The following is a 15,333-nucleotide window of genomic DNA, read 5'->3' as shown; positions in this document are numbered from 1 at the left end:
CTGGCATGAAGGAAATAGGAACGGACAAGAATCATACATGGTACAGTAGAACACGCAGTCCATCATACTGATTCAAAAAGTGTGGCACCCAAATTCAGGCTGACAAGATCTTAACAAGAGCAGTTTGACAGCATGCTTTAATATGGAAACAAATTCTAGAGAATCCAGTGTATCAGAAAAAAGGAAGAGCTTTTAGTTTTTATTAAATCAAAATGTATAATTGGTTTTGGATGACAGAATTAAAGTGAATATTCACAATGCCTACACTCAAAAATATTCAAGGACTTCATTAAGATCCACATACCATGTATGAATGCTGAAAGCCTTTAGAGAACTATTCTCTAAAGATCATCCAAAAATGCATGCCACAATTTCCAAAAAACAGAACATGTACATTTGTATTTTTACCCTTATAAGATTTGTTTGTGATAAGAATACACGAAACATATATATTTTAATGACACTAGAGGAAGCAGATTGTTACTGGCATTAAAGTACAACCATTTCTAGACGGTTTAAATGCCACAGAGTCCCCTGGTTAAAATGTAAAGCTGCACAGCTTGCCTATGTCATCTTTATGATAAAGTTAAACCAGCAAAGGTCTTAACTTTACTCTACATTTTACTGCCAGGTTTTATTTAGATCAAGTATCGCTGCAGCATTCTGACCAGCCCAGAGTTAGCAGCAAATGGCAGGAATCATATAAAAACGCAATTTTTTTCTTCTTCTTTTTAAACAAAGTGCTTTTCTAAGATATACATACTTATATAAATAGGTACAAAATAAAGTGTCAACATTAAAAAGCTCAACTATTTAAAAGCTTTTAACTATTTAACTTAAAATAATACATAGAAAACACTGAAATGCAAGGGTACGGAATCCACTAAAGAGATTCAAAGTCTTTTTTGAAATGCTAGACCAAAATCATATTCTGGTTTTCAGACAAAATAAAAAGCTATAAAGCAACGTTAGCTCAGTATTCCTGAGCAGCTAGAAAAGGGCATTTTTCTACCTTATCGTCAGTTTAATTTGTCATGTAAATCCTACCTGATTGCAAAACTGCTGTCATCATATTTTGAAATACTGCCTTGTCTATACAGTTCTGATACAGCGTTTGCACCTTTCTAGCATCACGAATGTTTAAACACAAGAAAGGACTAACATTATTTCAAATCTCAGTATAGCCATGACTTTAAATTTACATGACATTGACATTCTTTGTCAAGATTTCAATGGCCAAATGCATCTCTGGTATAACTCTTGGTATTGGTAGAATTACAACAGGGATGCATCTGACCCATTATGTTCTGTTCTGAAGCTACAAACCTGTGCTTCTCCTCCCGCCATGTTAAAAAAAACAACAACACCCCCCCCCCCCCCAAACCTCCCCAAACAAACAAGACAGTCCCTTGCTCAAGTTTTTAAAATCCTTTAAGCGAATTTTCTAAGTTTTGACTAGATAGTATTGGGTACTTTTTCACAAGTCTTGAAAGAAAAACTTGGTGATACAGTTCAGTAGTGGTATTTTGGCTTCCTCCACCCTTTAAAATTTTTCAAAATATCAAGATGTAGAATAAGTTGTGGACACATTACAAGCATGTAGCAGGATTGCCATTTTCATCTTCCACTCTTTAGTTTACTACTTTTGATTCAGACCTTCTTACACTAAAAGTTTAGGTATAAAAATAATTCTACCTATACATAAAAGGAGTCACAGTACAAACTTAGACAAGCTACATGAAGGAGAGAGATTTCCCCAAAGGGAGCGGAAAGAAAACCTTCATGGACTTTTTTTTTTTCATTTTTTCAGCAGCTACATTTTAAAGTATTTGGTATTTCTATTCTCAGTAGACAGTGTTTTGTCATTATCTTTAAATAAAAAGGAAAGGGGAGAAAAAAGGGGTCCATGAAACCAGAGAATGATCTTGCCTTGACATAAAGGACTTTCTCGTCAAGAGATAAAGCTTTTCATTTATACTCTAAACACTGACTAACAAAGCAAACTCTTATGAGCAGAAGAGCAAATAAGAACTAATGTGTGTTAGTATTTCCCAATCATAGAAACTACTGAATTAAGAATAAGTCACATATAAGTTTGAAGAAGCTAGTTTTGAAATTTCTGTACAAAAATATAAAAGAAAACTATAAATTTTGTTTTTGTTTTAAGCCTGTGCTGATCCTTTGAAACATCACATGCATAATAATACATCAACTGGAAAAGTGGCAACTAAGGAATTAGATTATTTGTAGCTCTTTTTCCTCTTTACATATATACATATTACAATAAAAATAATTTTATTTTGGTTGTTTGGTGGAAGTATCCTACAACAAGCTAAATAATTTTTTTTAAATTCTCAAAGTTGAAAACTATTTTTCCAATAGCTTCCTAAAATCCACATATATTAAAAATTTCCTACAGCAAATGCAGAGAAAAAAAAAAAGATTGAAAGACTTCGAGATGGTCATCAACTTATCTACTATGGAAGCGAACTAGAAGAACAGCAAAATAATATTATGTATGAATGCTCCTTCTGTAGATAATTGGACCCAAACAAAAAAAAAAATTCACAGTTCAGTAAGATCCCTAACCCTTAAATTTTTTTTTTTTTTTTTTTTTTTTTTTTTTTTTACATTCAGTACAGTATCATGTAAGCTGTGCAAAACTTTACTTAGACTGGCAGTTTGCCATATCAGTTGCATTTGTCTTTGGTACAAAAATAAACAATCGCATTAATGTGCAAGTATTTGTTTTCTTCCGGCCAAGTACCGAAATTGAATTTTCTAGAGCCATCTTTTATACAATACATAGACTCTGTGGCATATATCTACATTTTCAACATATTCTTATATACATTCAAAAATCTGTAAGAGCTGGAACAAATACATGAAACCCCATAATCTTACCATCTATACATCTTGTTTTTTCCTCAGGGTTTTCATCGTACAAAAACTTTACTAGCTTATATTTATAGCTCTCCCCCAAAATACAAGGCACAAAGAATATACTTTTTTTTTCTTCTCTTACTTTCACAGACATTTAAATACAATATTAAGCTCAGAAAATTAAAGTCTTTTATGGCACACTAGCTCTAATGCCGTGTGCACTATGTACAAGTTAATGGGTGCAAAGAAAGCTTACTGGTTTTATTTTTTAGAAGAAAAAAAGCAGTAATTCTAAAAAAAACCCACTAAACTTTGACAGTTTACAAAAGAATGCTTCCTCTTAATTTTTAATTTTACTCAGAGCATAAACCTGCCACAATGTTCGGCATTTTGCTAAAATTTTCACTAGCACAAAATGTGTTTTTGCTTCTAAAGCAAATTATATGATCTGGTCCTAGGTTTAAAAACACCTAATCTCTGTATTTGTGCCTGAAGCAGCTTTAATACTATATGGTTTATGCTCCAAAAATGCTAATTAAGCATTTTATATCGTGCGTTTACTTATCCTATTACAATGTTATTAAAAAAACTATGGAACCTAATTTTAAGTGTTTACATAATGCTAAACTGACATGCAGACCAGAATGAAATTTACAGTGGAGTACTTAACACAGGTAGAGCTCTGACCAATGAGATTAGGTGAAATGATGTCTGTTAAACTTTTGACGTTGGTATTCGCAGCCCTACAAGGCCACCAGTGGGGTCTCCTTCTGCAGTTTTCTCTAAAACTTGATTCACAAATTCTGATGTTTGACCAGCTACAGGTAGTCCTGGAAAGGAAAGTTAGGGATGTACTTTAAGATCATTTTTATTCCCACATATGTGCATATTTTAAATAATACAAAACCTCTCAGAATTCCTGCTGTTTGTCAGTAACCAAGCAGAATGCCTAAAGCTCTGTTATAATTGGGCAACTGCTCCTATAGAAATACTAGGCTGAAGGGACTCAACACTTGTTACATATCAGTTTTGGAGTATGTGGTTGATTAAGTTTATTCCTTACCAAGAGTATCTTTAATAAGTACATCAAGCTTCTGTTCCATGTTGGTTCCTCTGTCATCTTTAGGACTCTGCACTCGATTAACAATTTCTTGTTTGATAGAGTTGATCACAAACAACAAATTATCTACAGAAAAAGACAACATTGGATCACATAGTAATCTCTCTTGGGCAGGAACTGTGTTTCCCTGTGTATGTACTGCACTTTATTGCAATGGGCCCTAAAATAGCACTACCACAACACAAATAACTAATCAAAAGCAAACAAAGTTATCTTTATGCACTACCTACAAGTTAAATACCAACACCCTTTTCTGCATAAAAAATTGTCCAACGTATGACTCTGGTGACGTGAAAATACAGAACATACAACTGTTTATATTAAGACAAAGGAAAAATTGTGTAAGTGAAAAAAGTTAATTACCATATTCTGTGTTGAGACCCCATAGCTTCACTTTGTTGGCTTCGTACTGGGCTTTCTTCTTTAGTCTGCAAGCCCTGTAATGGAGAGAGATTTAATATGCCTCTAATCACTATAGAACATTCGTTATCGCTAACTTCCATCCATGCTGCCAAAGATTGTGGTTTATTATCTGCTCCCACATCGTCTCTACAACCACTGCTTGTATTTGGTATCATTCATACACACAAAGAAATGCAATATGGCAGCAGTTCCTGTAGCATCTCAGGTTCCTGTTTGTTAAGTTAACATGATGGCTTTCTGGGTCTGTGCCAAAATCTATCAGCTAGGCCTGCTTCCAATGGGAAGAAAGTACAATCTAGTTTGAATTTTCAATGTGAATCAGATGTCCTGGTTGGTTTGGGGGATTTTTTTGTTTTGTTTTTTTGTTAAAGCAATACTAACCGTACAATGCTTGTCAAGGATGAAGCAGCTTCTCTCTAAGTAAGAAATTCAAAGAGGTCTCACTTGTAAAGCACATGTCTAGAATAATCCCAAATAGGATTAATTCACACAGGTAAAAGCCATTTAAAGTTTACCTGGAAGCTAGTTTGTTCTTTTCTTTTCTTGACCTCGGTCTGGCAGTTAAGGGAAGTTCACTGACTGGTGTCAGGTCACTAATCACCTTATTCAGTTTCCTTAGTTCATTGCCAATCTGGAGAAGTTTTTTGGGATTAGGAGTCAGGTCTTCCACATCAGTCCTCCGTGACTTCTTTACTGCATATTTTCCTATTTGAATACACAGACGACAGGGTTGAGGGGTGTTAGAATACAGAGACATACAACTAAAAAACATTCTTAAACTGCATCTGGGGAGTAGGTTATCTTTTCATCACTGGAGACCAGGGTGCAACCTATCAGGTCCCTGTGACCTTTTGCAATGTAAACAGGACCACCACACAATTTGGCACTATTGATGATCCATCCAGAACCGGAAGAGCAAATACTGCTGGTTAGGACTGAGATGCATAAGCAGCGATGGGTAGGATGCAGGATAATCCCTGAACTGTGGATGTTACAAGTCAGGGATGAGGCAAAACAGCAAGGTTTCATATCTCACTTGCACTGTCATCAAATTCACACCAAGAAATAAAACAATCCATTACTCTGTTATCTTCTTTTCTTCATGAAGTAAGAGTAAAGGGTTGGTATTACAATAAAAGACAGCTTGATCTAAGCACAACCATTGTACAGACTAGTCAAAGCCTTGTGGATATCTTTGAGGAAATCTCTTTATAGATACTGATGTTTATAAAACTTATGCAATTCACATATCTCCTGTATTTCTTTTATCCTTAGTAAAACCAAACTGACTAAGTGCATGAAAAAATCAGGATCTTTATTCCTTAGGAGTATCTGTTTCTGCTGCACATTCCCCTTCTTAAGTTTATTTAAAACAGGAAAGATACTATTTTACTTAAAATAACAGAGATACTGGCAAACACTTTCCCCAGAGACATTTCCCAGCTGAACTGATAACTAAAATGGCCTGTCATGAGGCATCAGCTGGCCTTTCATACACATTAAATTCTGCAACTTCTGGATGCTAACTAAGTGCTCAACTCTACAAGCATTTTGCATACAGAACTCATTGAGTTAAAGGGCAGTTCTATGTACAAAGGTCTTGCAAGACAGCCCTCCAAGTCATGCCTCTGAAGAAAGTATTGAAGACTTTCTCATAAAAGTGAACAGAAGTGCAAATCCCAATCTGGAATATATATATATAATTATATTTGTTAGTGATAAAGATATATTGCTATTTTTGCAAGTTATAAGTTTTTCCACATTTAAATAAACAGAAATGCATTAACTGAATTAAAAAATTTCCACCTCAGACAGAACATCATGCAACATTACTTTTTATAAACAAAGGGTTTGAAAACTATCAATATTAAAAATGACAGAGGAAATTTTCAATTTCAGTAGTGCAAGAGGATGTTAACAATACAACTAAGGAAGTTTTTTATTTCATTAACTTCAATGTCCCTTCAGAATTACGACCAAGTGGGGAACTGCCTACCAGCAGAGGGCACAAGACAGAAGAACAAACTCTATTCTCAAAACTGTTTGTCCTTGACATCATCAATAATGTCCAAAATACAGGAAAGTTGACTTGTAAAAAAAAGTCACAGGATGGAAATATGATATATGTTCACCAAATGGAAAGAGACAGAATATTACTTTATGGTTCTAAGAGGGTATAACAAAGAAGTCCAAAAAGATACTTAAGTATTCATAGATAAGATACTATTCCAAAAGCCTGCCACATACACAAGGGTGGAAGGAGTGTGTGAAGAGTAGCCAGGCAAGAGAGACCTCTACCTTGTTGACTTATTCTTTAGTTGACACTTGAATGAAAGTGCATCTCAGTACCATGTATTGGTCAACTCTACTGCAAGCAACACTAGATCCGCCTCCCAGTATTGGGGGGCAAAGATCAGGTTTGTTACTAATTTGTGACATTAGCAGTATTGCACAGAGAAGATTTTAGAACATTCAGTATTTCCACTGAGACTCTTCAGGAGTTACAATTCTCAATTCATCCATTTTCCTCTGGAGGGAAAGTATATTGAAGGTTACTACTGTATATGCAAAAAGAACGAGGAGTACTTGTGGCACCTTAGAGACTAACAAATTTATTTGAGCATAAGCTTTCGTGGGCTAAAACCCACTTCATCAGATGCATGCAGTGGAAAATACAGTAGGAAGATATATATACACAGAGGACATGAAAAAATGGGTGTTGCCATACCAACTCTAATGAGACTAATTGATTAAGGTGGGCTATTAGCAGGAGAAAAAAAACTTTTGTAGTGATAATCAGGATGGCCCATTTCAAACAGTTGACAAGAAGGTGTGAGTAACAGTAGGGGGAAAATTAGCATGGGGAAATAGTTTTTAGTTTGCGTAATGATTCATCCACTCCCAGTCTTTATTCAAGCCTAAATTTAATGGTGTCCAGTTTGCAAATTAATTCTAGTTCTGCAGTTTCTCGTTGGAGTCTGCTTTTGAAGTTTTTTTGTTGAATAACTGCGAGTTTTAGGTCTGTAATTGAGTGACCAGGGAGGTTGAAGTGTTCTCCGACTGTTTTTTGAATGTTATAATTCTTGACGTCTGATTTGTGTCCATTTATTCTTTTGCGTAGAGACTGTCCGGTTTGGCCAATGTACATGGCAGAGGGACATTACTGGCACACGATGGCATATATCACATTGGTAGATGTGCAGGTGAACGAGCCTCTGATAGTGTGGCTGATGTGATTAGGTCCTATGATAGCGTCCCCTGAATAGATATGTGGGCAGAGTTGGCAACGGGCTTTGTTGCAAGGATAGATTCCTGGGTTAGTGTTTTTTATTGCGTGGTGTGTGGTTGCTGGTGAGTATTTGCTTCAGGTTGGGGGCTGTCTGTAAGCGAGGACTGGCACTATCTCTTCCCTGGATGCACTACAGATTCCAAACAGTTAAATAAAAGTTATACTGTTTCAGTGATTCCTTCTCATATAGCAAAACAAGAACTCCCTTACATGAAGTCAGAGACAGCATCAGTATGTGAAGATGACAGCATCAAAGATGCTAACTAGTTACTAGAGAACTACTCTTACCATGATGGAGCCCATTCTTCTGATACATGTTACTTGGTAACGTATCTCGACTCCACTCCGACGGCCTCAGCATTCTTTCTTGTTGCGATGGTGTCAGTTGCTCACTATACTCCCAAAAGTATCTTCGTTTGCCTCTTTTTCGGCAAGATACTGCAGCACTTTCTTTTAAGTCTTCCACCGAATCATTTTCGTATCCTACAGGAATAAATTGCATTAGTCAGTTTATAAACTCAAGGTTGGAAATATTCTAATGTGTCTACAGGTACCAAACCAAGCATTCAAGAAACTACAAGTGAGAAGAGTTTTAGTTAAAGCCCTCAATGGACTTGCTCCACACTATCTAATTAACCTTGTTTTTCACCTTGTATGCCACTTTGGCATTTGCCATAAATCCAGCAATAGATGTATAGCCATTGATGCAGCTGCAACTGTGATAAGACAATGACTGCTGAATTAGGGAAAGCCTCTCTCTGCTCTTATACCACTGATGATCCAGCTATCCTCTTCTCCACAATCTCCCTATCACACAATGTGAGAGCTGCCATCTCTGCAATTCTTGTAGTGTTGGATAGCCGTCTCGTACCTCCCTCATCACTTTGTCCTTCAATTCTCAGCAAAAACATTCCAGTTCTCCCTCATTTCATAAAGAATCTATTCAGCAATGTAGAATTTTAAACAAAACAAAAAAGCATCCTAAAGGGCAAGTTGGACAAAGAGCAAGATCCTAATCCATCAAATCAGTCCAGAACAAAACTTTGTCTGATTGACACCCTCAAAAGCTTGGGAAAAAAAGATCACCCTTGTAGCATGCCCTGAAGGTCATGATAGCCAGCTTCGTCAGACCAATGGAAGAGAAAAAGTTCCAGTATTGGAGGTCCTCTGTTCAGCATTATCTGCCACCAGCCCCACATCTCATCTAAACAACTAGAGCCAAGAGCCATTCAGTTTGATCCCTTGTCTGCACCTCTTTAATAACAAAGGAGAAAAGATAAATAATCCAATTACAAAGAAAAGATATTTTAGAGTTAAATTAGGATGCAGTTTGTATGAAATATATTATTTAAAAACATGTTTTTATACCTCAGTTTTTAATACCTATACCATCAGGTTACAGAATAGAGAGTTTTCACTTTGCAACTTTATAGCACTGGTACTGGATTATTTTAGTTATCTTTTATTCTCTATCCACTTAGTTCTTCACCGCAGTTTTAAATAGGACAATTTTTGAAAAGTAAAATATTGAGTGTTACTTAAAAACAAATTGCAGAGACAAAAATGGATAATTGGGACATGGACATGGAATGATGTGATGTAATATGTAAAAATGTTAGTGATTTTATTGCATAGATAGAGAATCTCACTTCAATTTTTTCATGCACCAAGAGAGTAGGGCAAGCATTGGGATTCTATTTGTTAATTAATGCGTATTTTCCTTTTTAGAAGACAGGATGATGTGAATTAAATATCTGGGTTTTTTCCACCTTGGTTGCCATAATAAATGTAAGAATATAGATTTTGTATCAAGGTCCAAGCCTTGCAGATCTCAATAATGGGAATGTGTTTAAGGCCACTTGCCCTAAATCAAGCAACGTGAAAAAGTTGTGAAAAAGCCGAATATCGTTATGGAGTATATTAACAGGAGTGTTGTATGTAAGACACAGGAGATAACTGTCCCACTTTACTCAGCACTGGTGAGGCCTCAGCTGGAGGATGGTGTCCAATTCTGGGCATCACGCTTTAGGAAATATGTGGACAATTGGAGAGAGTCAAGAGGAGAGCAACAAAAAAGATAAAAGGCTGAGAAAACCTGACCTATGCGAAAAGGTTAAAAAAACTGGGCATGTTTAGTCCTGAGAAAAGAAAAGGTGGCGGGGGAGGGAGCTGTTAACAGTCTTCAAATATGTTAAGGGCTGTTATAAAGAGGATTGTGATCAGTCATTCTCCATGTCCACTGAAGGTAGGACAAGTAGTAATGGGCTTAATCTGCAGCAAGGGAGATTTAGGTTAGATATTTGGAAATACGTTCTAACTATAAAGGCATTTAAGCTCTGGAATAGGCTTCCAAGGGAGGCTGTGGAATCCCCATCATTGGAAGTTTTAAAAAACAGATTGGATAAATACCTGTCAAGGATGGTCTAGGTTTACTTGGTCCTGCCTCAGCACAGGAGGCTGGTCTTGATGACTTCTCAAAGTCCCTTCCAGCACTACTGTTCTATGATTCTAAGTAACGCCACCGAGGTAGAAAGAGATCTTTCAGAATGGGCTCACACTGTAGGAGAAGGGTGTATATTGGCAAATTCATAACAAGAAGTAACATTACTCAGAAATCCACCTTGAGAGTCTCTGGGAGGAGATTGTGGACTCTTTGGGCCTGTCAGCAATTGAGAGGAGAGACCCTCTAAATGATCTGGGAGACCCTCTAAATGATCTGGTTCTGCCCAAACAGAAGGTTAATGCTCTCCTGACATCCAGGTATGGAAGGCAGCATCCTCCCTGGTCTGATGTAGCTTTGGAGGAAAAAAAACCTTGGAGATGGAGGACTTGGTTGATGTGAAACTTAGTCAACACCTTAGAAAGAAACTTAAGATGCGAATGTAATGAAATTTTGTCCCTGAAAAACACTATAAAGGGAGCGTCCACAATTAAAGTCCGTATTTCCCCAACTCTTCAGGCAGAGGTGATGGCCACCAACAAGCAGCCTTCATGGACATGTAAAGAAGAGAATAACAAGTGGCCACTGGTTTGAAAGGGTGTTTCATAAGACATTTAAGTACTAAATTTAAATCCCACATAGGAGTGGGTTCTCTAACCTAAAGAAAAAGACTTTTCAATCCCTTCATGAAACCCACTGTTGTGGAATCAGCCAACACTGATAATCCCTCAGATGAGGAATGAAAGACTGTCATAGTCACCAAATTAACCCTAACAGAACTTAAAGACGATCCTGACTTTAATTCTAACAGATAGTCAAGGACAGGAGGGAGGGAAGAATGAACAGGTGAAAGACATTGCTTGACAGACCAATGATGGAATCTCTTCCATTTCTGAAGGTAAGTATTTTGTGTACACCTTTTCCTACTGTTTAATAACATTTGTTTTAAAATGTAAAGTATTAAGTAAGGCTTTCATTTGAAATGCTTTAACTGTTTTTCTTTCTTTCTCTGTATCTTTAACAAAAGGTTAAAAGGATTTTTAATGGGGTGTTTGTCACTAAGCAGGCTGACATTGCTATAAACCAAACCCCGAATCTTGCTTAATACTGTAATTTTTACACAAGTGACTGGGTCATGTTAACTCCTATGACTCTTTGGGCACCTTTGGGCATTCTAAATTAATAGAACTTTATACTGTACAAAAACAAAACTGAAATGGCTTACAGGACCATCAAAATACATAATAAAATTCACACTGTGATTCCAAGGATATTTCAAATCTGAAGTTTAGATTACTGAGCCGTTCCTCTTTAGAACAGTGTCCCAAGACACAAGGAGAACAGAAAAGTTACCAAACATAGATTCTCCAGATAATGACATGGCTGGGTAGATATTAGACATTCAGGGCATTCTGTAAACAGATGGGTTATTAGTTTTTAGTTAGTTGGACCCCATTCTTTTCAAGAGTTGCTTTACAAGATGATGTATTGGGGCCATTGGGAAGGGAAGGGAAAATGATCTAGTTTGATTTTGACCTTGCCTAGATCACGTCATTCCAGAGGGGCAGCTATCAACGCAAGTGCCCTCAGTTTAGAGTCTAGAACAGGGTTTCTCAAACTGGGGTCTGCGAGTCATGTCCGGGGCTGCTGGCCCCGCTGATCAACTCCTCCCGCTCCCTCCCAGTGCCTCCTGCGTGCCATGGAACAGCTGTTCAGCGGTGTGCAGGAGGCGTTGGGAGGAAGGGGGAGGAGGCAGAAAGAGATGGGGAAGAGGAGGGGCAGAGGTGGGGCCTTGGGGGAAGGGGTGGCGTGGGGGTGGGGCCTGGGGCTGAGTGGAGGGCTTGGGGATCTGTGACAAATTTTAAATCAAAATGGTGGTCCTCAGGTTGCTGAAGTTTGAGAACCGCTGGTCTAGTAAAAGAAATGGGTACTGAAAGTTAAGAATATGATCAACCCTACCAAATACATTCTTTGCTACATCCTATGTGCAAAAGTAAGGGAGTCTGCATCCAATAAGCTACCTGTGATAATCAAGAGAAGCATCTTTCCTCAAATCAGTGGTTTTCAAACTTTTTGAGCTGAGTCCCCCTTTGAGTTACAATTTTTGGTTGTGTCCCCCAACCCAGACAGAAATAGACACAATACCTGCCCCTCCCATCCCAGGTTTTCAGGGTGGGGAAAAAGCACGTGAGACGGTCTGTGGGGGTGGACCCAGTGCTGGGCGTGGAGGCTGCCATGAGTGGAATTCCGCTCAGCTGCATCAGATGTTGACACTGACCCACAGGGTGGCCCGCTGAGATGAGTCAGGGAGTAGAGGTGGAGCTCCTTCCCCGAGCCCTGACACATGGGGCTGGCGTCACCACTTACCCCCCGACCGTTCCTCCATTTCCCCGTAGGATGGCACGCGCCACCATTTGAAAACCTCTGCCTCACAGAGTCTCAAAGAGCTTTGCAAATATTAAGTGATTTAGCCTTGCAACACCATATTGACGTAGAAAAGTATTTTACAAAGTTAGAAACTGAAATACAGATAAGTTAAGTGACTTACCCAATGTCACACAAAGTCAGTGTCTAAGCCAGAGAACATGATTTCTTAACCATCAATTGTGCATTGTAAAAAACAACTAAAACAAAGAGTCCACAAACAAAAAACCCAGACATGCACGTCTGGTAAATTTTTCCTGAACAGTGTATGAGCTGTCACCCTAATCCCAAAAATCACACACAATTCATGGTAAGGATAAGGAAAGACCCTCGCACTCTTGTTTAGGATTTAAAATGCACTTTGTGACCTACCCCATTTTGTTACCCTGTAACTACCCAGTATTATTAGGGTTCAGGGATTTGAAAAAGAAGTATACAAGTCTGTAGAAATCCTTCTGGACCTGTTTTCTGGCAAGAACATTTTGGAGCTTGAGAAACTTTGCAGGGTGAATAAAAATGGATGATTAAAAAAAAAAAAAGTATTTTAACCATACTTTAAAAATAAACTTATTTAAAATTAAATTTGAAGTGCTAACCCAGCATTTGATACCAGTAGTAGCTTCTGCAGGTTCAGTGAGAATATTTTTTCATTTCAGTTTGTTCAACTACGTCAGTTCAATGACTAATTCATTAAAAGTCAAGAAACTGAGTGGGAGTTGAATGAGATCTACTAGTTCTAAAATCTTGAAGAACACAGTGATAAGAAAATCAGTTCAATTCACTAGCTACAGATAAGACTTTATTTATTTAATAAATCAGTTTGAAATATCAAAACATGTTTTCATAAATCTTTCTTATATACCCAGCACATTTTAGGTAGTTTTTTTTTTTAAACTAATACAAATATTGTGCAGTTTGGGGGCATTTTAGTTGAATTCCTATTTCCATCCAAATGCAGCTGGACACAAATCATTAATAAAATATTAATCTAGTAAATAATAAATGTGTCATTCATCGTTTTCTAACATAACAAAATGTAATAATTAGGACACTGAACAAATGTATTTATTTAAGCAATTGTATAACTTAACATATATGTGTAGTTATGTTCCTGGCTGTCCAAAGGATTTATTAAATTTAGTGTAATGGCTATATTTCACTGGTAAGGAACCATTAAAAATGGTGATCTGCAACTATTAAGTATCAACCTTTCTTTAGAAAAATAACTGAGTAAAATGCAGACCAAGAGTAAATGTTTCTTGCTTGCTGATTTATATCATGATTGAAAGTTAAATGACATCTTGCTAAATCAGCAGTTCCCAGTCTTTCTAAGCAATTTACCAGCTAGACCGCAGATGAACCAGCTAGTGCCTCTTATTCTACTGAATATTCTAATCCAGCATGGAGCTTTGGCTACGCCAAAGTGTATCCCAGCCTAAATACTCCTAGGTCGGAAGGAGGGAATGGTGCTGCATCAATTCTCAGTATTATAGGAAAGTAGAGCCTAGAATGCCCAGAAATGGTACATATATCAATTTAGGAACTAGTGCCCTAATTTTATTACTGTATAATGGAAAAGGCAGAGAGGAATTCTGTTTTTAAAACAGCTGGTCCTCTATTAGCTAGTGTGACAGAGAACCTAGACAACCCACCTGGAATCCCATGCAATGTCAGTTGACCTTTGCTGAAGTTTGGGCTCCTAATGCTCTTACCATACATTAGCTACTCTCCTGCCTCCATGGCAGAAAGGCAACTCAGTGCTGGCCTGACAAAGGGAGAATGTAGTTAAATAGACTGAGTCACCAACCCCTGCCCAAAGTGTAATTTTCATTTATTTACTAGATTATCCCTCTTTTCAGCTGCAGATGCGGTGCACATAAGCTGTGCCTCCGCAATGACTGGGTGAGGAGGATAAGACCTCAAAACAGTTGTTGCTCAATAGAGATTGGCCATCCACTTTTAGGATGTCCTTTAAACTATGGATAATGAAGGAGCATGCAGATTATTAGTTTATCATTGTTTCAGATGAGTCAGTGCTTCATAAACCCACAGAAATACAGGGGGGAGGGGGAGGGAAAGGTGAATCAAAGTAGAAAATATACATGATAGGAGTCAATAAAAACAGTATGTTCTTTGTCCTTTCAGTGAAATGCATCTCTGTGTCAAATTTAACTCTCTACCTTTAGTTTCAGTATAACAGAATGAAAAGTCTTCCTGCTCTATGCTTGTTTCATCACTCCCTCCTTCCCATCTAGGTGTATTTAGGCTGGGATACACTTTGGCATAGCTAAAGCTCCATGCTGGATTAGAAAAATAAAGACGCAACAAAAACCCTGGTACGGTATAATTAGACTATATGGTGATTTAATCTTTTAGTTCCACGCTTGGAATAAATGACCTTCATTATTTACTTGAAGCTCCAGTGAGCTTTTATAGGCCAAGAGGCTTTTTTGTTTCTTAGTTACGCTGCACGTAGGAGCAGTAGTATTTAATAGAAGGTGGAAGGGATTGCTGGTCAGAAAAAACTTTCAAAAGAGCAATTAATGCAATGCCACTAACTGAAATTCCAGCAATTAAAAAAAAATTCCTTTTCAAGATTACATATTATTAAACATGGGAACCTAATAATGTGGCATAGTGGGCCAGGAATTATACAGTACGGCAATCAAGTCATACCACACAAAAACGTAACAGAAGCCACTCAAAGCTTCAGAAAAAGAATAAGTTGAGAGGATTCCCTACAGAAGCAACGAA

At 37.5% G+C, this 15,333-nt stretch overlaps 1 protein-coding gene across 1 annotated transcript in view; it reads right to left on the bottom strand.

Moving 5' to 3' along the window:
* Positions 1 to 2,654: 2,654 nt before the first annotated feature.
* Positions 2,655 to 15,333, bottom strand: part of CREBRF (CREB3 regulatory factor) — a 30,508-nt gene continuing 17,829 nt past the window's right edge. The window contains exons 5-9 of the mRNA XM_024199342.2: positions 8,004 to 8,198; positions 4,942 to 5,131; positions 4,367 to 4,440; positions 3,947 to 4,069; positions 2,655 to 3,713 (exon numbers count right to left, since the gene is read on the bottom strand). Of these exons, the coding sequence (XP_024055110.1) occupies positions 3,598 to 3,713; positions 3,947 to 4,069; positions 4,367 to 4,440; positions 4,942 to 5,131; positions 8,004 to 8,198 (698 nt within the window). The 3' untranslated portion in view covers positions 2,655 to 3,597. The remainder of the gene's footprint in view (positions 3,714 to 3,946; positions 4,070 to 4,366; positions 4,441 to 4,941; positions 5,132 to 8,003; positions 8,199 to 15,333) is intronic.

The sequence above is a fragment of the Terrapene carolina genome, unplaced genomic scaffold (assembly GCF_002925995.2).
Source record: "Terrapene carolina triunguis isolate 2854851 unplaced genomic scaffold, T_m_triunguis-2.0 Scaffold629, whole genome shotgun sequence".
Lineage (NCBI taxonomy): Eukaryota > Metazoa > Chordata > Testudines > Emydidae > Terrapene > Terrapene triunguis.
This window is presented reverse-complemented; position numbering and strand designations above follow the sequence as displayed.